The 23640-nt window shown below is 32.3% G+C and overlaps 5 protein-coding genes across 5 annotated transcripts; 4 read left to right on the top strand and 1 right to left on the bottom strand.

Annotated features, from left to right (window-relative positions):
* The first annotated feature begins 974 nt into the window (after positions 1-974).
* Positions 975-6689, top strand: LOC133312241 (uncharacterized). Its single transcript, XM_061513419.1, has 9 exons — positions 975-1177; positions 1317-1371; positions 1481-1484; positions 2012-2167; positions 4519-4573; positions 4772-4941; positions 5186-5465; positions 6191-6357; positions 6529-6689. The coding sequence occupies exons 1-9, from the start codon at positions 975-977 to the stop codon at positions 6687-6689; spliced, it is 1251 nt and encodes a 416-aa protein (XP_061369403.1).
* Positions 6690-9702: 3013 nt separating this feature from the next.
* LOC133312240 (ubiquitin C-terminal hydrolase 12-like) lies at positions 9703-11666 on the top strand. The gene is made up of 6 exons (XM_061513417.1): positions 9703-9745; positions 9842-9956; positions 10157-10326; positions 10570-10849; positions 11152-11192; positions 11506-11666. Exons 1-6 carry the CDS (start codon positions 9703-9705, stop codon positions 11664-11666), a joined length of 810 nt encoding a protein of 269 aa, XP_061369401.1.
* Positions 11667-12888: 1222 nt separating this feature from the next.
* Positions 12889-13934, bottom strand: LOC133312239 (uncharacterized). Its single transcript, XM_061513416.1, has 2 exons — positions 13454-13934; positions 12889-13364 (listed from the first exon to the last, which is right to left on the bottom strand). Exons 1-2 carry the CDS (start codon positions 13932-13934, stop codon positions 12889-12891), a joined length of 957 nt encoding a protein of 318 aa, XP_061369400.1.
* A 4523-nt stretch (positions 13935-18457) lies between these two features.
* Positions 18458-20112, top strand: LOC133312238 (ubiquitin C-terminal hydrolase 12-like). Its single transcript, XM_061513415.1, has 5 exons — positions 18458-18500; positions 18654-18708; positions 18912-19081; positions 19342-19542; positions 19952-20112. Exons 1-5 carry the CDS (start codon positions 18458-18460, stop codon positions 20110-20112), a joined length of 630 nt encoding a protein of 209 aa, XP_061369399.1.
* Positions 20113-20790: 678 nt separating this feature from the next.
* Positions 20791-22662, top strand: LOC133312237 (MATH domain and coiled-coil domain-containing protein At3g58250-like). The gene is made up of 5 exons (XM_061513414.1): positions 20791-20821; positions 20969-21083; positions 21277-21446; positions 21735-22014; positions 22461-22662. The coding sequence occupies exons 1-5, from the start codon at positions 20791-20793 to the stop codon at positions 22660-22662; spliced, it is 798 nt and encodes a 265-aa protein (XP_061369398.1).
* Positions 22663-23640: the final 978 nt, after the last annotated feature.

Raw genomic sequence — 23640 nt, 5'->3', positions numbered from 1 at the left:
AAATTACAAAATAACCCTTATATATTTGAATCAGAATAACTGTTGCAATAAAATAATGGTTAGGGTGTCGTTCGATAACAGTTGTATGCTATGTTGCACCGACATCGATACAGGACACGTGATACGACATGACTCTCTGGCACGTTAATTCTAAAAAATGTTAAATTTGGACACGTTAGGATATATTTTGATATTATATAATATTTTTAATTTATATAATGTATATTATATTTAGAATTCAATAATTTAATAAATAAATAAAGTTAAACTTATAATACTCATCATTATTTTTGCAAAAAAATATAAGATATTTTAAATATTTATTTTAAACTCAATAAAATCATAATCATAATCTAAAGAATTTAATGATTGAAACGCAACATAATCCTTTAACTTTTTAATATTTGCAATGAATATTGAAATTGAAGTGTGAAAAATGTCGAAAAGATCGAACACTCACACATCAGGATTTGTCGCTATTTCTTATTGGTACTTGTTATTGTGCGAACGTCAATATTCGTCTTAGCTTCCATATCCATGTCCTTGTCTCCTTCCTTAGTTTGAAGTTCTGCAACCATCTGGATATATACGGGGAGTGTGTGTCGTTGTGAATTGTCAGTCAACAGCAACAAACACTACCTGGACATTAGGGCGGTGTTCTGCATTTAGTTAGGGTTCGACTTCGAAGCTGCGACCATAAACAAGCGTACGGCACGTTAATCCTTTGCTCTACTTCCAAAACATCTTGCTTGCTTTTGAGGTATTGATTCCTCCTCATTTTAGTTCACATAAAGAGGGAAGTAAGAAAGCATGCAAGTCATGATGACACTACACGCAACCGCTAGGATACACTTTTCTTCTGCTTCTTTCGTCCACGGTTTCATATAATATTTAATATTAATATATACTCTGTTTCTCTTTATCAATATTATTATCATTATTATTCCTTCTTCATTGCTCTCTTCTTTCCTGGAATGGATTCTTCTGCATTGACCTATCATTTCAATCGCTTCAGAACCTCCGCCAACTCGTTCCTATCCCAATATGAACCTCTCACTCTGCTTCTCGGTCCTTTTCTCTCTCTTCTTCTCGCACACGTCATTCGCTCCTTGTTCTGGGTTCTCCATGACAAGCGACTCAAAGCCACTCTCCTAGGGTTTTTCATGACCTCTATCAAGTACTATATCTATTCCATGCACTGTCTTTTTGAATTAATTAATTAATTAATTGATGATAATATTAATATGTGGCAATTACTCATTTCTTTGGTGCTTTGTTGATTAATCTAATTTGTCTTCTCTGTTTTGGATCTACAGATTGATCCCTGCTGTTAAGAGTCGTGTAGATGCTGAGAAAGAAACGGAAGGTCAGGTGTTGTGTAATTTTATTGGATTGAACTTTGTTTTTGTGTTGTAAATGGAGTCAACATCGCATGGCTTTGTTGATTTAGTTGAGCTGTGATTTTGTTTATTGTGATTAGAGTGGTAATGAGTTGAATTTGATTGTCTGAGGTTTTTTATGCACATTATACGTTCGTTCGTGAGATTAGTGGTTAGTTCTGTATTTTGTGTTTTTCGAAATTGCAAAAAATTTTAGACGGGAGAGCTTGAACGGACCAGTCTACGCCATTTTGGTTAAAAAGCCCGGTTGGGTTGTTGTATTATCTAGAATTATATTAAAATGGCTAAATGGAAGGCGAGGTAACATTGAGGCAAGACATTATGGAAATATGAGTTTTTGAAAGGATTCACAGTGATGTGAAAGTCAATGCCTCTCAGTCAATATCTTCTTGTGATGGAATGTCATCTTAATGGAGGTGGAAAAAATTCATGAATAAGTTTTATTAGTAAAATTGTATTGAAAACTGATCAAGTCCAGACTAGGCTTACTATTAAGGGGACTCCAAACTTAAAGTTCATGAGGTGAGGAAACCAGTTGGGTTTGTTGACTATTATTTGTCAAATCCAAACACACGGTTCAATTTGTACCATTATTCTTGTTCCTTATGCAGTCGATGAATACTTTGATTTGTTTGTGGACCCGACTGTCAATAATAACTATGGGAATGTCCTTTTTGCAAACAAGGCTACACTTTTATTTGTTAATAACTGGGCGTACACTTTGTTTAAACAATTTGCTGCTTTCTTTAAACCATGGATTGTGGATGGTGACTGATGGAACCAATTCACACGCAGCAAAATTAAACAAATTAAACAGTAAGCTGATTGGAGAAAAATTAACGCTGAATTGTATTGAAATAGTCCAACAACTGGAGACACATTACAAGAGAAAAATAACAAAATTAACTGGACACTACTGACATGGCTAACATAGCCCGACTCCCCTTCAAGAGGACTTCTCAGTCCCTCTTTTCCACCTTACACCTAATTACCCAAATTTTGCCTGTCTTCTCCCTATACCCATTCACCTCTTATACTAATCCCCTATCTTCTCTCTCCTGTAACAACCAAAACCATGCCATACCCCACGTTCATTCCACCCACAATCCGTTATGCTGATTGTTGCATGCTATGGTGTTTGTTGCTTCTCCCCATTTTGTCCTTGGGCCTTTGTTATGCGTATGTACACATTTGGGTCCACCTCCTCTTTATTCTCTGGAACTTTCTCTGGATCTGCCCCATTAAGGCCAGGATCTTCCCCATTAAGACCATTCCTCTTCTTCCTCCTTGTATATACCTTTGTGAAGGGTCCACCGGTGACTAATTTTGTTATTAATCTGGTCATTAGGCACACAGGTTGTCAATAAGCTGCAGTCTGATAGCAAGTATAAAAGAGGAGGTTGGATAACATAATTGCCAAGTACAGGATTAGGGAAATTTGTCCTTGGGAAAATGAGAGAGGAGAAAAGAAATGATGCGATTTGGCAAGGCAAATGCTCTGGTACAGTGTATGTTAGCCTTTTTTGTAAAATTAAATATTAAATTCTGCTTATTTGTGCTTGGATTTTTAAATATTTTTTGGTCCATTTGGTTATATATAGACTCTTTTATAAATAATTGTTTATTTCTTGCAGCTACATTGGAGGAAGTGAATCTGATGGACATTTTTCTCTGATAAATGAGGCAAAGCAACTTTATCTTTCTTCGTGCTGAGGGTATTTTGGTCTGCACATCGTTGCTTTTCTTGCCATTTAGCTGGTTAACTATAGAATACCACCATCAACTTGTCTTTCAGAACAGTGACTTGTACTTGCATTTTACAAGCATTTCTCAATAGCTATGCAAATACAACAGCCGGACAAATATTTCAAAACTCTCTACCAAACGTGGACGTCACACTTTGCCAAAGTCAAATGCATAGGTAAATATTTGAAAATCTTGAACCAAACGCCACCTAAGTTCTTGAAATCCAATTAATGGTTCAACAAAATCTCTTACTGTGTTTCTGCTGCAACAAGGAAATGATTGTCTGTATTTGATTATACCAATTTCAGTATCCACTTGAAAAGATCGTTTCATGTGCAAGCATTACCCAAGGTATAACCAAATACATAATTAGCAAACAATCCTTTCCTTGTTGCAGCAGAAACATTAAGAAATTATAATGAATCAGTTGAAAGATATGCATTTAGAGATAAAAGAGAGAAAAAAGAGAAGAAGAAAGAAAGAAAAATTCTCCGGTGAATCTCACAATTAAGAGTTTGTTGGAACAAATTTAGGGGAATGTTGGTGACATCTAATACTTTATATCTAATGTCATTTTATGATTTGGAGGTTTCTAGAGCAGTAGAATTTTTTTTCCCATTTGGTGCATTGGGAGTGACTTTCCTCCTTATTTTTACTCTTGATTAATTCTATGATCTTTTTGGATGATATTATTTGATTCCTCTATTGTGACGCATATGAAGAGAGTATTGTGAACTAATACCCATTATAGTTATTTAGTGGTAGTGAAATCCAATAAAGATCGCTTGGTTTTTATTTTTCACCCACATTGTATTTTCTACGTTAAAAGGCTTATGTGAAATGTTAATTATTTTTACCGTTATTCTTAATTTATTTTTCGAATTATTTACTTCAATTTAAACTTGATCTATTTATTTGGAAGACAATTTCATGCGCAAGCAATGCTGATAGTATCACCCAACGCGTAACTCGCAAACAATCCTAACTCGTAAACAATCCTTTCCTTGTTGCAGCAGAAATGTGAAAGAAATTATAACGAACCAGTTGAAAGATCTGCCGCACCTGCACGCTAAAGTTAGAATATTTGAGAAATTCCAAAACACAGATTAAAGCTCCCTCCTGGTCCTCACCACAATATATACTAGAATTGCCTGCTTCAATAGTACGTGGAGATGAAAACTGAAAATCCAATATTGTCTATCAGACCCATGGAAGGTGTTGCTTCTCTTCAATCTTTGTTTTATCTGTTTCTCCAATTAAATATAATTAAATAATGACAACTCAGCAAAATTTGTTGGTCTGTTTAATTTAGGAAGAAAAGCTCCACCAAGTCATTACTCATTCAAAATCAAGTCCTTCTCATTGCTTTCAGAGTCCTCAGTAGAAAAATGTGTCTCGGAAGAGTTTGAAGCGGGGGGTCACAGATGGTATGCATGCTTTTTTCCCCTTCCAACGAACCCTCCCCTTTTGCTTATATACGAGTTGAACCTAGCTTACCTTCAGAACTAGTTCACAATAATGATAATATATATTATTAGTTTTGCTTTAAACTTAGGACTACCCATAAATACCCTTTTTCATCTTATGTATATATTCAATGTGATGCTCAATGGATTTGAATGCAGGAGCCTGTCCATATACCCAACTGGGAACTTAAAAGAAGATGGTCAGGATCATGTTTCTATTTATTTGGTGCTTATGAATCCAAGTTCTTCACCTCTTGATTGGGAGGTCAACGCCATTGTAAATTTTTCTGTGTATAATTTTCTCACCGATGAGTATGTTGCCACTCAAGGTAGAATTGGAGTTCTGTACTTATCTTCATTTTACATTTGTAGCTAACTAGTAAGGTTCATCAATTTCTTTGTCATTGCATTCCATTCTTTTCTTTTCTTCTTATTTATCCGGGTCATGATTACTTGATTAGTCCATTTTAACATGTTATGACCGAACATGTAAAACTTCTTTTCTATGTCACTTTCAAAAATATTGGAAATGTATGATTAAATTTTGAATATCTTATCATATAATGCATGCAGATGCAACTGTAAGGCGTTTCCATGTCTTGAAAACTGAGTGTGGTATCCAAAAGTTCGTTGACATTGACAAATTTAAGGACCCTTCAAATGGATATCTGATTGACGATACATGTGTGTTTGGTGTTGAGGTTTTCGTTGTCAAGACCATAAATAAAGGCGATTGCTTATCAATGATACAAGGACCTGTCACTTATTCTTATATCTGGAAATTTAACAACTTTTCAACCGCTAGTTCAGATATGTATGAGTCTGAATCGTTTGTTCGGGGAAACTACAAATGGTATATTTAAGTACTCACTAATTATTCAATTGCTTCTTACTCAATACCAGCTTCTTGTTAATGGACAAATTAGTGCTTAAAGATATACACGATATTGTTACAAAAAAAAAAAAAAAGTAAAACTCTTTTTGGGTCCCTGACAAAAATTAGGGTCCCAAATTTCGTCCCTTATAAAAAAAAAATGCATATTAGTCCTTTTTTAAGGATTATATTGAGTCTTCAATGAATTTCTGAAGGACTACATTTTCAAAGAAGGAAAATTGTAAAGGGACCAAAGTTGACTCTTTTTATAAGGGATTAAAATGGGGACCTTATTTTTTGTTTGGGACCCAAAATGAGCTTTACTCAAAAAAAAGGAAGAAGAAAGATATACCCTATTTTTTTATTTTTTTATTTTTTATTTTGAAGTTTTCTTTAAGAAATTGTATTCTCTTAGTTTAAAACAATAATACATTTAAGTATCAAATGCTTTTTTTTAAACGATATGCTTCTTTATAATTTATATTAATTATCAATTAAAGAACACTAAGTTGATGTCTACTATTGATTAAATTGAATTTTTTTTATAAATTTAACAGTATCAAATTAATATCTTGTGTATCTTTAAAGACTAATTTTAATATTTGTTCTATCTTGGTATGTTCTTATTGCAAAATGTAAAAGCAGAATATCATTGTTTATTGGCTAATCTGTTTTTATTTTTTATTTTACTTTTATTTTACCAGGAAGCTCCGATTTTATCCCAATGGAAACGGTATGGGCAAGGGCAATAGTATCTCATTATTTTTAGCTGTGGAGGTCTTGACTCTCCCACCCAACACTAAACTACTTGTGGATTACACTCTGCGCGCAAAAGACCAAATGATAGGTGGGCAGCATGTTCAACGAAAAGGTGATGCCATGTTTGCTTTTACAAATTAATTACTACCTCAAATATTCCAACAATACACATTGTTCTTCACTCTTGTTGAAATAGAATTATCCCATAACAAAAATATTATTTTCTTTTTCTTTTTCTTGTCCTAGACCAGTTGATGTTAACTTGGACTTATTTCTCTTGTAGCCTGTCGTAAGTTCTCCAATCCGAGTTCAACATGGGGGTACAAACTGCTTGTGGCCTTGGCAAAATTTAAAAACCCAAATAGAGGTTTCTTGGTGAACGATAGCTGCATCCTTGAAGCTGAATTTAAAGTTCTTGGCCTAACTACGCTCGGAATTGATTAAGATGATTATACATGCATGTGTTATGGAATATTGTTATTATAATTATTATTTTAGGTACTTTGTTGTTATCTTTATAAATCTTTAAGTATTAAGACATTAATATTATCTACATAATGTAGCTTATGCATCTATCTATATTACAAATAAAAGAAACAGAGCTTATGCATCTAGCTGCAAACCAATATAAAAAAGAGGGTAATTGATTTTGTATGAGCAAGTGCCTAACTATTAAGCGGGACCATCGCGGACCATTTCACGCTTCGCAGCCGGTTAATTAACATTCATATAATAATAAGCACAATATATTTTATAAATTAAATGCGGAAATTAATTGGTCAACTTTTTCTTATGTATTACAATTTTCATCGCTTCTTTGATCAAAATAATCTTAGAAGAAAAAATATTGTTTCTGTCTGTAAAAATTCTATTTGAAAATAAAAAATAGAAATTGACGCATTTTTCGTCTTCTTAGCTATGGGATAGTTTGGCGGTCACAAATTCTTCTTTGAGCTTAGCAAAAAATTTCTTTTTCTGGCTAGTATGAGCTCTTTTCAATTAAATATTACCACGGAAAAAATTGCTTTTCCATCGTCTTAATAAAAACAAGCACTTTATCTTAATAAGTTTGATTTATTTTTATTGTGATCAGTATAGTTCATCTTATCTTATTAACAGTATCAGTTGTCTTATTTCAAAAGGTTCATTTTTTATACAATGAATCCAGATAAATTAATTCCATTGCACCCAGAACGGGTGAAAATCAAGGTATTTTTGTATTTATAATTTAAATAATTTTTATTGTTATAATTTTTTAAACTTTTAACCCAAAACGATATCGTTTTGGAAGTGAATGCATATAACTTAACATTCACGGTAAAAACATTAAAACTTATTTCAAAATATGTTATTAGGCAGTTTACTTTATGGGCTTGTCGACGCTCATGCAACATGAGTGGGAAATCTCCCTCTACAGAAAATAATGGTGGTGCCTACCAATAAAAAGAAGAAGGGAAAACATCATTTTTACTCATTGTGGTTTTGTAATTTATCATTTGACTCCCATATAATTTATAAAACTCTCTTGCTTAAATAATTTATTATTTAACTCCATGTGGTTTCAAATTTTCACTTAAACCCCCTTGTAGTTACAAAAATAAAAAAATTTAAAATAATTTTTCCCTCTTTATTTTATATCATCACCTAATGCATTTAGGGTTTAAAAAATTAAAAAACTAAAAATTCATTTATTTCAAGAAAATAAATTCAAACCAAATATTATTTTATTTTATCTATTTTTACCCGATATCGTTACAAAATTATCTAAAAAAAGTTTTATTTTTATAATACATATTTAATTTATCTTAAATAATATTTTTTTATTTTCAAATATATTTTTAAAATAAGTAAAAAATTTAAGATAATTTATAAATTAATTTCAGAATAAATAACTTGAAATATTTTTTAAACTCTAAATGCATTAAATGAGGATATAAAATAAAAAAGAGAGAGAATATTTTAAATATTTTATTTTTAAAACCACATGAGGTTTAAGTGAAATTTTTTGTAATTACAAAGAGTCTAAGTGAAAATTCAAAATCACAGAGAATTAAATGATAAATTATATCAACACAAAGAGTATAAATGATAAGTTTAAAATCAGAGGGAATCAAATGATAAATGACAAAATCATAATTGGTGAAAATCAAGTTTTTCCAAAAAAAAAAAAAAAAACTAAGCGGTTGCACGATTATAATGGTCAATAGGAGGGAAAGATCGGGGTCTATTTAATTGTATTTTGATTTTTTTCTCTTAAAATTATTTTGTAGAATAGTTATGGAAACATAGGCCCTCTTTGATTCCTATTCTCAAAAACATTTAAAAAAAATTTAAAAGTAAAAAGTAAAAAAATTTGTTTGGAAATGATTGTTATGCAAAATGATTTTTTTGCAATAACGATTGTTTTTTGGGAAAATTATTTGTCATTTTAAGAGAGAGATAGACACACGATAATTTTTTATTTAAAATTTAATAAATTAAAAAAACCGCTCACTTTCTCCTCCATGATTTTCATTTTTTTGGTCTATTTCTCTCTTAAAATGACATAACTTATGTCATTTAAAATGACAAACATCAAACCTCTTTTTTTTTTTTTTTAGTTTTAAAAACTGAAAAAACCAAAACAACCTGCACTTCATGTTATCCAAAGCAGTTTTTTTTTTTTTTTTTTTTTTTCGCGATGGCATTTTTGTAATTCTAAAACTTCTTTAATGACATTTTTACAAATAACTACAACTTCTTTATAATACTCAAACAAAGTTATTTTGGTTTTTTACTCACAAAATCAGTTGTTAAAATTCATATTCAAAACAGTTTTTGAAAACAAATAAAAAACAAAAACTATTTACTTCAAGAGGAATGTTACTTTAGTATCATTTTAGCCATTTTACTCCTGTTACCTGATTAGTTACACTTGGATCAATTTAACTATTTATTTCAAATTAATCTAATGTTAAACAATCATGTAGTAAGAATGTAAGAATAATAAGTCTAAAATGGTACCGCTCCCTTGTTTCAATAACTATTTATTTTGCGGAACAATTTCATGAGCAAGCAATGCTTATAATATAACCAAATGCATAACTCGCAATCAATCCTTTCCTTGTTGCAGCAGAAATGTGAAAGCAATTTTTCATGTTCAATTTGAAATTGATCTATATATTTATTTGGCGGAAGAACAATTTCATGTGCAAGCAATGCTGATAGTATCACCAGTTACATAACTCGCAAGCAGTGCTGATAGTATCACCAAATACATAACTCGCAAGCAATGCTTATTTATAGTATCACCAATTACATAACTCGCAAACAATCCTTTCCTTGTTGCAGCAGAAATGTGAAAGAAATTATAACGAACTTAAAGTTAGAATATTAGAGAAATTCCGAAATACAAATTAAAGCTCCCTCCTGGTACTCACCACAATATATACTAGAATTGCCTGCTTCAATCGTGGAGATGAAAACTGAAAATCCAATATTTTCTATCAGACCCATGGAAGGTGTTGCTTCTCTTCAATCGTTGTTTTATCTGTTTCTCCAATTAAATATAATTAAATAATGACAACTCAGCAAATTTTCTGGTCTGTTTAATTTAGGAAGAAAAGCTCCACCAAGTCATTACTCATTCAAAATCGAGTCCTTCTCATTGCTTTCCGAGTCCTCAGTAGAAAAAGTTGTCTCGGAAGAGTTTGAAGCAGGGGGTCACAAATGGTATGCATGCTTTTTTCCCCTTCAAATGAACCCTCCCCTTTTGCTTATATACGAGTGTTGAACCTAGCTTACTTTCAGAACTAGTTCACAATAATGATAATATATATTATTTTGTCTTGCTTTAAACTTAGGACTATGTATACCTTTTTTCATCTTATGTATATATTCAATGTGATGCTCAATGGATGTGAATATTGCAGGAGCCTGTCGATATACCCAACTGGGAACTTAAAAGAAGATGGGCAGGATCATGTTTCTATTTATTTGGTGCTTATGAATACATGTTGTTCACCTCTCGATTGGGAGGTCAACGCCATTGTAAATTTTTCTGTGTATAATTTTCTCAACGATGAGTATGTTGCCACTCAAGGTAGAATTGGAGTTCAGTACTTATCATCATTTTTCATTCGTAGCTAACTAGTAAGGTTCATCAATTCCTTTGTCATTGCATTCCATTCTTTTCTTTTCTTCTTATTCATTAATCCATTTTCACTTGTTATGACCGAACAAGTGAAACTTGTTTTTATGTCACTTTCAAAAATAGTGGAAATGTATGATTAAATTTTTAATATCTTATCATTTATTACATATTTGAAAATTGAAATGCATGCAGATACAACTGTAAGGCGTTTCCATGTCCTGAAAACTGGGCGGGGTATCTCAAAATTCATTGGCCTTGACACATTTAAGGACCCTTCAAATGGATATCTGATTGACGATACTTGTGTGTTTGGAGTTGAGGTTTTCGTTGTCAAGACCATGAATAAAGGCGATTGCTTATCAATGATTCATGGATCTGTCACTCATTCATATAGTTGGAAATTTAACAACTTTTCAATCGTTAATTTAGAAGAGTACGAGTCTGTATCGTTTGTCGGTGGAGACTACAAATGGTATATCTATATAAATACATACAAACTTATATATGCTTCTAACTTTTCTAAAGAATGTTCGAATTAATACATTGAAATTAGGATGAATTGATGCTTGTTTAAATGTTAATTTAATAGTTTATATTATCTTTACAACACCCCAAACGCAAGAGGCCCAATTTTTGGTTCAGGGTGGGTGTTTTTTTACTGATTTATATTATTCTCTAATAAAGGATTAGATAAATGCACAAAATCTTTTTGGCTCATGTTCTTAATGCATATTGTTTTTTTTGTGTGGCTAATTTGCCATTATTATTTTTCAGGAAGCTTAATTTATATCCTAATGGACACATGGAGGGCAAAGGTAATAGTATCTCATTATTTTTAGCTGTGGAGGTCTCGACTCTCCCCCCAGACACTAAACTACTTGTGGATTACATTGTGCGCGCAAAAGACCAAATCAGTGGACAACATGTTCAACGAAAATGTGAGGCCATGTTTGCTTTTACAAGTTCAAATATTCCAACGATACACATTATTCTTCACTCTTGTAGAAATAGAATTATCCCAAAACAAAAATGTTATTTTTTCTTTTTCTTGACCTTGCTATTCAGTTATAGCTTTGTTGAATGTTATCCTAAACTATTGATTTTAACTTGGACTTATTTCTCTTGTAGCCTGTCAAAAGTTCTCCAATTCGAGTTCAGCATGGGGGTCCAGACAGCTTGTGGCCTTGGCAAAATTTAAAGACCCAAATAATGGTTTCTTGGTGGACGATACTTGCATCCTTGAAGCTGAATTTAAAGTTCTTGGCCTAATTACGCCTGGAATTAACTAAGATGGTTATACATGCATGTGTTATGAAATATTGTTATTACAATTATTATTTTAGGTACTTTATTGTTATTTTTATAAATCGTGAACTATTAAGACATTAATATTACCCCCATAAAGGAGTTTATGCATCAATCTATATTTCAAAGAAAAGAAATAGAGCTTATGCATCTAGCTGCAAGCCAAACAATATAAAAAAGAGCGCAATTGATTTTGAATGAGCACGTTCCTAACTATTAAACCGGAACAATGGCAGACCAAAAACTTTTACAGGAATGAAAATAAATATTAAAATTACATATAAGCTCAATAGGTTTGGTTCAATATCAATAGCCCACATCTATAACCTTTTAGACTAACAGTGACCCAAGTGACCCATTTGTCACCTTTTTTTTTAAAAAAAGATTGCCTAAATGCCACACAAATTTCGAGCGGCAGTGGGGGTCTTGGGCAGAAAGATTTTCTCAAAAAAAAAAAATCTGAACCAATGGTGGCACAAATTGCACCAGCTACTGAATTTGTGCGCACAAATTGCGTGAACTTACATGAACTTCCATTTAGTGGCGCAAAATACGCGAGAATCGCGCTCGAGCGCCATCGCTAAATGGATTTTTCACGCAGTAAGTGCCAAATTGGTGCTCCTTCAACAAATGGACAGAAACTTCAAGTTATTGGCACATTGAGTCTCGTGAACTGAAACCCTACACCAAAATTTTCCATCTTTTAATCAAAATTAAAATTTAACCTAATATAATAAAACAAAATAATAATAATAATAATAAATAAAATAAAATAAAAGATTCGAAATAGAAAAATTTAATGGGTTGCCTCCCAATTATCGCTTATTTAACGTCACGAGAGCCTGATGTATCCCTTATGATTATGGTGGTTGGAAGCATGCTACCATTGATGAATCAGTCTTCTTGATCCAATATTGTGTCCTTCCATAATAATCCTGCGTAGATGGATGAGAAGAAGTGGCCTCGGGAGCTCTAAATTTAGTCTTCACATGCTTTTCCTTGCTCCTGGGTTTTTCCATCTTAACTTTTTGCTTGCATTCCTCATACTCCTGATGGATTTTCTTCTTATTTCCTTCCTCAACCTTCTTTTCAACAATGCAGTAAACTTGACCTTCAGGTTTCCTGGTCAATTTAACTAGCTCTTCTTTCCGTGCATTTGAAACTCCAGTTGAATCGATGACTTTAACTACCTCAGTTAGTTGATCATCATTCAGTAGCTCTGAGGAGTGCAAACTGATGTTCAATTGTGGGCGGATTTGCTTCTTCAAGGATCTTTTGTGAAACTGCTTCTTCTATTTCATCGATATGAAAACAGTCTTCTTTATCTTCAAGATGCTTCATGGCCTCAAAAACATTCATCTTGAATTCACCACCATTAACTCTAAAGATCGTTTGTCCTTGCTCCACATCAATCAATGTCCTAGCAGTTGCTAAGAATGGTAGCCCCAAGATAAGAGGCATATTGTCATCTTCCTCCATATTAAGCACAACAAAATTAGCTGGAAATATATAATCATTTACCTTTACATGGACATCTTCTAGCACTCCTTCTAGCATCTTGATGGATCGATCAACAAACTGGAGAGACATCATGGTAGATTTCCTCTCCGTAATCCCCAAAGATTGTTCAAAAGAAAGAGGCATCAAGTTGACACTGGCTCCCAGATCACATAAAGCTTTTCCTATTTTAACATTCCCGATCGTAGAAGGGATACTAAATCTCCCTAGGTCTTTGACTTTAGATGGCAACCCCTTTTGATCACAACAGTACTCTCTTCAGTTAAAGCTAATGTTTCCATCTTTATGAGCTTATGTCTATTTGACAATAGACCCTTCATGAATTTTGCATAGAGAGACATGTTCTCCAAAGCTTCAGAGAATGAAATGTTAATTTGCAGCTTTTTAAACATCTCCATAAACTTCGAGTATTGCTGCTTCTCTTTATCTTGCTTTTGCCGAAGAGGATATGGAGCTTTTGCATAAAGATCTGGTTGACTGAATCCTGATGAAAGTTTCTTTGCAGTTCTCTTATTACGATTGATTGCTCCTCCAATGTAGGTTACATCATCATAATTAGGAGCCTTTTCTTTCCTAGTATTCTCCTCTTTTGTCTCTTCCTCTTTTGTTTTCTCCTCCATTGGTGCTTTCTTGTCTACCTTGGTTGGCTTATCATGAGGTTCAATCACCTTCCCACTCCAAGTAGTGATTGCATTATAATGCTCTCTTGGATTAATCACAGTGTCACTAGGCATTGTCCCTAGAGCTCTTTCTCTCAAGTTCTTGGCCAACTGCCCAATCTGAGTTTCAAGATTTCGGATTGAAGCCTCCTAATTCTTGTTCGATGCTTCTTAAGTCTTGAAGTTTAATCTTGTCTCTTGAATGAAAGCATTGGTAGTTGAAGCCATGGTTTCCACCAGTTTCTCTAAAGTTGAATATAAGTTATATGGAACAGGATGTTGTGGTTGTTGTGGTTATGGATTGTAAGAGAGACCTGAGTTATTGCTCCAACTCGTGTTGTTATTACCTTGGTAGTTGTTCCTTTATGGGTTCCCCATATAGTTGACTTCTGAAGGTTGAGCTAGTGGGTAACTTGCAATCAAGTGTCCTTCAGCACACATGTCACACATTACTGTTTCCTTAGCATTGATGGCAGAGATTTGATTCTTAGTAATTATCTTTGTGAGAGATTCCATCTGTTTCTGCAAACTCTGTCGACCAGTCATCAAGATGTCGAGTCTATCCACTTGAAGAATGCCTTTTTTTGAGCTAGGTACATAATCATCCTCTCAGCAGCTAATTCTTCAATGAGTTGTAGAGATGCAGCTGGAGCTTTGTTAACTAATGATCCATTACAACCGTATTCATAAATTGTCTATCAGCAGGGCATATACCATGGTAGAAGAGCCTCACTTTATCTCCTGCTTGAAGAGCATATTGTGGGTAAGCTATCAACAAGCCTTTGAATATCCTCTAGGCTGTGCCAAAAGATTCATCATCATGTTGAGAGAAATGATCAATTTCTCGCTTCTTCAGCATGAATTTAGAAAGAGTAAAGAACTTCTTTCTAAATTTAAACACCAAGTCATCCCATGAAGTGATGCTCCCTTCAGGTTCATTCCTCAACCATTCCTTTGCTCTTCCTTTCAATGTAAAAGGAAAAAGTATCAGACAAATGACATCAGTGTTAACTTCATTATGATTGTGAAGTCGACATAGTTCCAAAAATCCCGACATATGAAGATTGGGATCATAGTCGTCGTCCTCTGAAAATTTATTGTTCTGGAACAGCTACAAGAAGGCCAGATGAACTTCAAAGTTATTGGCCTGGATTGCTGGAATGACGATTGCAAAAGAGACATGTGCAAATGATGGGTTGAGGAATTGCTTTATGTATCCTCATGTGATATTTCTTCAGCCATAGTTGATGTTTCTCCTTGGAAGAGTGAACAGATCGCTCTTTCTTTTTCTTTTCGCTCCTTAGTGAGCTTTCTGTTCTCCTTTGCTATCTTTTCAATTTCCAGTTCGTAGAGCAAATCTTCTGGATCAACTGTACCTCGCATAAACTAGAAATAAAAAAATCAATAAGAGTGAAAAATTAAAAAATACAATAAAAAAAATATTAAAATAAAAATAAAAATAAAGGTCTAATCTTAAACTCCACAGATACTACTATTGTTGATTTTCAGTCCCTGACAACGGCGCCAAAAAATTGTTGAGAATACGGAAAGTGTATCGGTCATACAAGTAATAAAGTGATTAAGTAAAAGTATCGTTCCCACAAGGAATAAATTCAAGCAATATTTTCACCATTTTTATCTAAGTTAGACAATTCAAAAGTAATTTCGCAAGTAACCAATATTGAATTAAAAATTAAATAAAGATGATAGTAAGAGAAATTAATTAAAAATATGAACTTGAAATTATGAATAAAAATGCGGTTAGGTTTACTTCACCTCTGAACCCCCTTAATTGGTTTAATTACAATTCAATTATATTCTATCTCAATTATTTCAAATAATTTATCATTTAAAAATTAATTGGTTAAATTCTAATGTCTTAGAAATCCCTTTTAGATTAAGCCTTAAACGCGATGAATTTTAAAAGTTTGCAATTCCTATAAATTTATGTCTAGATCATACAAGAATTGGTGTTCTACCCCTGTCTAGATCAATATACCTATATGTCTATTGAGAACCCTAACCCTCTTTATCCCTATATAATTGGCCAGATCATACAAGAATTTAAACATGCAAATCAAGGTAAACACAAAGAATTTAAGACAGTTTATTAATGAAAAGAATTAAACCAAAACAAGGATTCACGTCGGATCCATATTCCTAGATCCTAACTACAAAAGAAACTTAGCCAGACATAGCTGGCTTAAACAAAACAAAGAATGAAAAAGAAAATAGAAAAAGTCATAAAGAAGAAGAAGAAGAATAAATGTTGCTCAATCTCTTTCAAGCTTCTCTCTCTCTGAAAATCTCCGTCTCTCACTCTTGCCTCCTTCTCTCTCTATTGCATAATGTGTCAGCCTCTTTTCTGTTTTCAAAAGTTGCCTTTTTACTGTGATGAAGCCATATCTTTTAATTTCTCATAATATCTTCAATGGAATCTTCACTAAAATCTCAAATCATATCTTTAATCAAATCCTTAAAATCTTTCCTTTTATATTTAAAGAAAAACTTTCCTTAAAAATATTCAAGGGAAAATTCAATAAGATATTCAATGAATTATATGATTCAGAAATATAAAGCAAATCCACTTGAGCTCTCCAATTTATCTTTTTATTTAGCTTAAAATTACTGCAAAATATACGAATTTTTATGAGAACATTAATGAGAATAAAATAACAATTTAATTACAATTCTCATATCTTTCCATTATTTTTAAATCAATTTCATACTCATATTAACTCTTAATACATAATAAATTGGAGACTCATCAGAGCACAACTTGCAAACACTGTTGGGACTGAGGCGAACCAATCACGAAACGACCAAATAAGAAAAAAAATCAAATCCTAATTTTAGAAAAACAACTTCAAATAACATATTGTTCCACTGAACAACTTTAAGAACAAAAACCAACTTGAGAAAATAACACACAACATTCCACTAAACAGTTGAGAAAAAATCTCACTATTCCACCTGACAAGCATAAAAAATAAAAGGGAACACTTTTGTTGTTCTCTCTCTTTCCCAGCAAATTTGAGAAGAAGAAAAAAAGGGAGTAAAGAGAGAAGAAAAAAAAAAGAGATTGTTAAAAGATGTGCATTTAGAGATTAAGAGCCCGTTTGGATGAGTTTTTTTTTATTCAAAAGCTGCTTTTTTTAAAGTCCTTTTCGAAAAAAGTCTATTCGGATGCCTGCTTTTAAAAAAAAACAGAAGTCATAAAAAAGCCAAAAATTTACCATTTTCAAAAGCTAAAAATTTTAACTTTTAAAAAAAGCAGAAGTCAAAAGCTAAATATTTTTTTCAAAAAACAAATATATTTTTAAAAATCTAAATAGCTGTAACTTTTATAGAAAGTACTTTTAAAATAAGGAAGTGATAAAAAGGACTTTATTAAAAAGTCCATACAAACGCAGCCTAAAGAGGAGAAGGAAAAACAAATTCCTAATCCCAAGTGAGAGTTTGTTGGAACGAATTTAGGGGAGTGTTCGTGACATTTAATACTTTATATCCAATAGTTATTTTGTGATTTAGAGGCCTATAGAGCAATAGAATTATTTTTCTCATTTAATGCATTGTCAATGACTTTCCTCCTTACTTTAACTCTAGATTTCTATCTTTTTAGATGATATTATTTGATTCATCTATTATTATATGGGAAGAGAGTATTGTGAATGTGTACCCATTATAGTTATTAAGTGATAGTGTCACGGTTTGTTACATCTATTATTTTATTATTATTTTTTAAATTGTTTGGTTGTTTAAGTAAAGAGTAGTTTTTTTTTTTTGTTACTTCTATGGTCGACTTGTATTTATTTAAACCCTAAAATATTGGAATAAAGATCATCAATAAGATAAAAAAACATTTTGTGCACAGGTTTGTGTGCTCGAGACATGAGATATCCAAGGAAAAATTCAGTTCTAAAATACTTTGGGAATATGAAAGAAATGGTTATTAGTGGAGTCTATTTTTATAGTTGACTTATAATATCTATTTGAAGTTTAAAATATTGGAATAAAGCTCATCAATAAGAATAAATATTTTGTGCGTGCTTGAGGAGGGATTTCTTCATTTGAACTCAAATTCTTTATTTTCTTCCATAATAGGTGTACGTAACAGTTTTCTACATTAAAAATCGTATGTGCTAATTATTTTTGCATCTATTCTTGATTTATTTACTTCAACTTCAACTTCAACTTGAACTTGAACTATTTATTTTGCAGAACAATTTCATGTGCAAGCAATGCTGATAGTATAACCAAATACATAACTCGCAATCAATCCTTTCCTTGTTGCAGCAGAAATGTGAAAGCAATTTCATGTTCAATTTGAAATTGATCTATTTATTTGGCGGAACAATTTCATGTGCAAGCAATTAATGCTGATAGTATAACCAAATACATAACTCGCAAACAATCCTTTCCTTGTTGCAGCAGAAATGTGAAAGAAATTATAACGAACCATTTGAAAGATCTGCCGCACCTGCACGCTAAAGTTAGAATATTTGAGAAATTCCAAAATACAAATTAAAGCTCGATCCCTGGTACTCACTACTCACCACAATATATACTAGAATTGCCTGCTTCAATCGTACGTGGAGATGAAAACTGAAAATCCAATATTGTCTATCAGACCCATGAAAGGTGTTGCTTCTCTTCAATCATTATTTTATCTGTTTCTCCAATTAAATATAATTAAATAATGACAACTCAGCAAATTTGCTGGTCTGTTTAATTTAGGAAGAAAAGCTCCACCAAGTTACTCATTCAAAATCAAGTCCTTCTCATTGCTTTCAGAGTCCTCAGTAGAAAAATGTGTCTCGGAAGAGTTTGAAGCAGGGGGTCACAAATGGTATGCATGCTTTTTCCCCCTTCAAATGAACCCTCCTCCCCTTTTGCATATATACGAGTTGAACCTAGCTTACCTTCAGAACTATAGTTCACAATAATGATAATATATGTTATTAATCTTGCTTTAAACTTAGGACTACCCATATATACCCCTTTTCATCTTATGTATATATTCAATGTGATGTTCAATGGATGTGAATGCAGGAGCCTGTCCATATACCCAACTGGGAACTTAAAAGAAGATGGGCAAGATCATGTTTCTATTTATTTGGTGCTTATGAATCCAAGTTCTTCACCTCTTGATTGGGAGGTCAACGCCAATGTAAATTTTTCTGTGTATAATTTTCTCAACGATGAGTTTGTTGCCACTCAAGGTAGAATTGGAGTTCAGTACTTATCATCATTTTACATTTGTAGCTAACTAGTTAGGTACTTCAATTTCTTTGTCATTTCATTCCATTCTTTTCTTTTCTTCTTTTGTATCGGGGTCATGATTACTTGATTAATCCATTTTAACTTATGACCGAACATGTAAAACTTCTTTTCTATGCCACTTTCAAAAATATTGGAATGTATGATTAAATTTTGAATATCTTATCATATATTACATATTTGTAAATTGAAATGCATGCAGATACAACAATAAGGCGTTTCCATGTCCTGAAAACTGAGTGTGGTATCCAAAAATTCGTTGACATTGACACATTTAAGGACCCTTCAAATGGATATCTGATTGGCGATACCTGTGTGTTTGGTGTTGAGGTTTTCGTTGTCAAGACCATGAATAAAGACGATTGCTTATCAATGATACATGAACCTGTCACTCATTCTTATAGTTGGAAATTTAACAACTTTTCAACCGCTAGTTAATTCAGATATGTACGAGTCTGTATCGTTTGTCGGTGGAGACTAGAAATGGTATATTTATATAAATACATACAAACTTATAGATGCTTCTAACTTCCCTAAAGAATGTTCGAATTAATACATTGAAATTAGAAAAAATTGATGTTTATTTAAACGTTAAAGGATAAAATAAATTTACAAAATCTTTTGAGTAACAATTTGATATCTCTGTGTATCGATTAATTTAATAATTATTCTTTGTTGATATGTTCTTAATGCGTATTTTCTTTTTCTTTTTTTCTTTTTCTTATCCTTGCTCTTGATCAGTTGTAGGCTTGTAGCTTTGTTGAATGATACCCTAAAGTATTGATTTTAACTTGGACTTATTTCTCTTGTAGCCTGTCCTAAGTTCTCCAATTCGAGTTCATCATGGGAGTACAAACAGCTTGTGGCCTTGGCAAAATTTAAAAACTCAAATAGTGGTTTCTTGGTGAACGATAGCTGCATCCTCGAAGCTGAATTTAAAGTTCTTGCCGTAATTGCGTACAAAATTGATTAAGATGATTATACATGCATGTGTTATGAATATTGTTATTATAATTATTATTTTATTTATTGTTATGTTTATAAATCTTTAAGTATTAAGACATTAATATTATCCACATAAAAGAGCTTATGCATCTATCTATATTACAAAGAAAAGATAGAGCTTATGCATGCAAACCAAACAATATAAAAAAGAGCGTAATTGATTTTGTGTGAGCACTTGTCTAACTATTAAGCGGGACCATGGCAGACCAAAACTTTTTACATATTACGAAAATAAATATCAAAATTACAAATAATATTAAAATTAATTATTATAAATATTTTTTAGGAAATGCCCAACTATTAACCTCAGAAAGAGACTATTCTCGGGTGCCGCTCTCCCTTTATCTGGATAGTGCATTCCCAAAGCCAAGTCTTGTAAAATGAGTCAATTGCTTGAAAAATGTGAGCGTCGCTTTGCCTTCTATGCTTGAATGCGTTGGTTAATTAAGATGTTTATTATTACGAGACTAATTTAATTAGCAAGTGAGAGAATGCATGCGTGGGTGGCTAGCGACATCTTCGAAGAATTTATAAGAACCACTCGATCGAAAGATCACTTGCACGCAAAAGTTAGAATCTTTGAGAAAATTGCAAAAGCCAGATTAAAGCTCTCTTAGTTCTTACCACTAAAATTCCTTCATCAATCATGGATTTGATGTCTGTTAGACCCATGAAAGGTGTTGCTTATCGTTTATCATTTTCGTACATATGGATTCAAATCTACTGTCCACTTTATTTTTATTTTTTTATAACGTTGGATCTGATTATCAAATTAAATATAATTTAATTTTGATGACTCTGGCAAATTTACTGGTGTGTTTTAGGAAGAAAAGCTCCACCAAGTCATTACTCACTCAAAATCGAGTCATTCTCATTGCTTTCCAAGGCCTCAATAGATAATTTTGACTCTGAAGAGTTTGAAGCAGGGGGTTACAAATGGTATGCGTGCTTTTTTGCCATCAAATTATCCCTCTCATTTTGCTAACATGCAAGTTTAACCTTACTGACCTTCAGAACTGGTTCCCAGTAATGATAATATTATTAGTCTTGCTTCAAAGTTAGGACTACCCTTATTTTTTTTTCTTCTTCTTATGCATGTCTTAAATGTAATGCTCAATGAATGTGAATGCAGGGCGCTGTCCATATACCCAGGTGTGAACATAGAAGGAGATGGGGAAAATCATGTTTCCATTTATTTGGTGCTTATGGATTCAAATTCGTTACCTCTTGGTTGGGAGGTCAACGCCATTGTAAATTTTTTCGTATATAATTTTCTCAATGACGAGTACGTTACCTCTCAAGGTACAGTTGTAGTTCAGTACTTACAAGCTTATTATTATTTTACATTTCGTAGCAAACTTATAAGATTCATTAATGTCTTTGGTATATTGCATCCCATTTTTATGCTGTACATGTTGTTGACTTCTAAGTTGTATGAATCTTTTTGTTATTTTTGGTCACTTGTTATAACTTATGACTGAACAGGGGTAAAAACATCTTTTCTATTTCACATTCCGAAATAATCGATATTTCTAATTAAATTTTTATTGTTATCTTATATTACATATTTGTTATTTGAAATGCATGCAGATGCAACTGTAAAGCGTTTTTATGTCTTGAAAACTGAGTGGGGTATCCAAAAATTCATTGATCTTGACACATTTAAGGACCCTTCAAATGGATATCTGATTGACGATACCTGTGCGTTTGGAGTTGAGGTTTTTGTTGTCAAGACCATGAACAAAGGCGATTGCTTATCAATGATATCTGAACCTATCACTCATTTTCATAGTTGGAAATTCAACAACTTTTCAACCGCTGGTTCAGACATGTATGAGTCTGAGTCGTTTGTTTGGGGAGACTACAAATGGTATATTTAAGTACTCACTAATTATTCAATTGCTTCTTATTCACTACAAGCTTCTTATTAAGTAATGGACAGATAGTGCTTACAGATATACACGATAATAAGTAGTTTTTTTTTTTTTGAAGATTTTTATAAGAATTGTATTCTCTTTGTTCAATTTAAGTATCAAATGATTTTTTTTAAACGGTTAGGTTCTTTATAATTTATAGTAATGATCAATTAAAGCACACTAAGTTGATGTGTACTATTGATTAAATTGATGTTTTTTTAAAGAAATTTAACAGTATCAAATTAATAGCAAATACCAAATTAATATCTTGTCTCTCTTTAAAGACTAATTTTAATATTTGCTTTATCTTGGTATGTTCTTACTGCAAAATGTAAAAGCAGAATATGATTGTTCATTGGCTAATCTGTTTTTATTATTTGTTTATTTTTTATTTTACCAGGATGCTCGAATTTTATCCCAATGGACTCGATGAGGGAGAGGGCAACAGTATTTCATTATATTTGGTTTTGGATGTATCAACCCTTCCCCCCAACACTACATTAGTAGTGGATTCCACTTTGCGCGCAAAAGACCAACTTGGTGGTAGACATGCTGAAGAAAAATGTGAGGCCATGCTTGCTTTACAAGTTGAACTTTTGTAACAATATACACATTACTGTGGTTTATATATGGGAAATGTAGCTCTAGGAGAAGAGATATTTTATAGCAACAAAAAATAACTATGTCTTATCAAAAAGGCTATTGGCTGATGTGGTGAAGAAAAAAAAAATTTAATATTATAATTATGTCTTATAAGTGAAACGTAATTGTTTTCTATTGCCGCAAAAAAATCTCTTTTTCTTTGAAATGAGAAGTTGGGAACCCTTTATACATAGATATCTGAAATGTCACTAAATTATATATGTTAGTTTACATCGAATCCATTTGTATGTGTGTATATAATCTTCATTGTTTTTGAAATGGGATTATCCTAAAAGTAAAAAAGTTTTTTTTTTGGATGAATAATGTTGCTCATTTATCCTCGCAAAATGCAGTTAGGGACTTTGTGCTGAAGTAAATCTATTTTCTGTCTTTTGCTCTTCATTTGTAGCTTTGGTGATGGGTTACTCTTAAGTATTTGTTTTAACGTCGACTGATTTATCTTGCAGCTTGTGGTAATTATTCCAAATCGATCTCGGATTGGGGGTACCCACAGCTCGTGGCTTTGTCTAAATTTAACGAACCACATTTGGGTTTTTTGGTGGACGATAGCTGCATCCTTGAAGCTGAATTGAAAATTCTTGGCTTAATTAAGCGCCCAATTGATTGATAATTTGATATGGATGTACAAATGTTACGGAACTTCGTTAGATGTTAGATACGTTGTTGTTATCCTTATAAATTTTGATTATAATGAATATTTTCTTTTGATGTTGTTATTGAAGTAAATTTCTTTAATTTTGCACATTCATAATTTGTTTTATATAATTTTTTTTATTTTTTTGTAATAAAAAAGTAAAACGTATGTTAGTTTAAATGGTGGCCAATTTATTAGGAGAGGTATAATATAAAATCATTTATGACCTTTATTTATATGTTTAAGTTTTTGAGTTGAATTAATTGCTAGTATAAGAACTAAG

Source organism: Gastrolobium bilobum, unplaced genomic scaffold, assembly GCF_033153095.1.
Source record: "Gastrolobium bilobum isolate Gb01-03AN ecotype WA unplaced genomic scaffold, APGP_CSIRO_Gbil_v1 utg6685, whole genome shotgun sequence".
In the NCBI taxonomy this organism is placed as follows: domain Eukaryota; kingdom Viridiplantae; phylum Streptophyta; class Magnoliopsida; order Fabales; family Fabaceae; genus Gastrolobium; species Gastrolobium bilobum.
The sequence above is the reverse complement of the archived record's forward strand: the minus strand, read 5'-3'. Positions and strand labels throughout refer to the sequence as shown.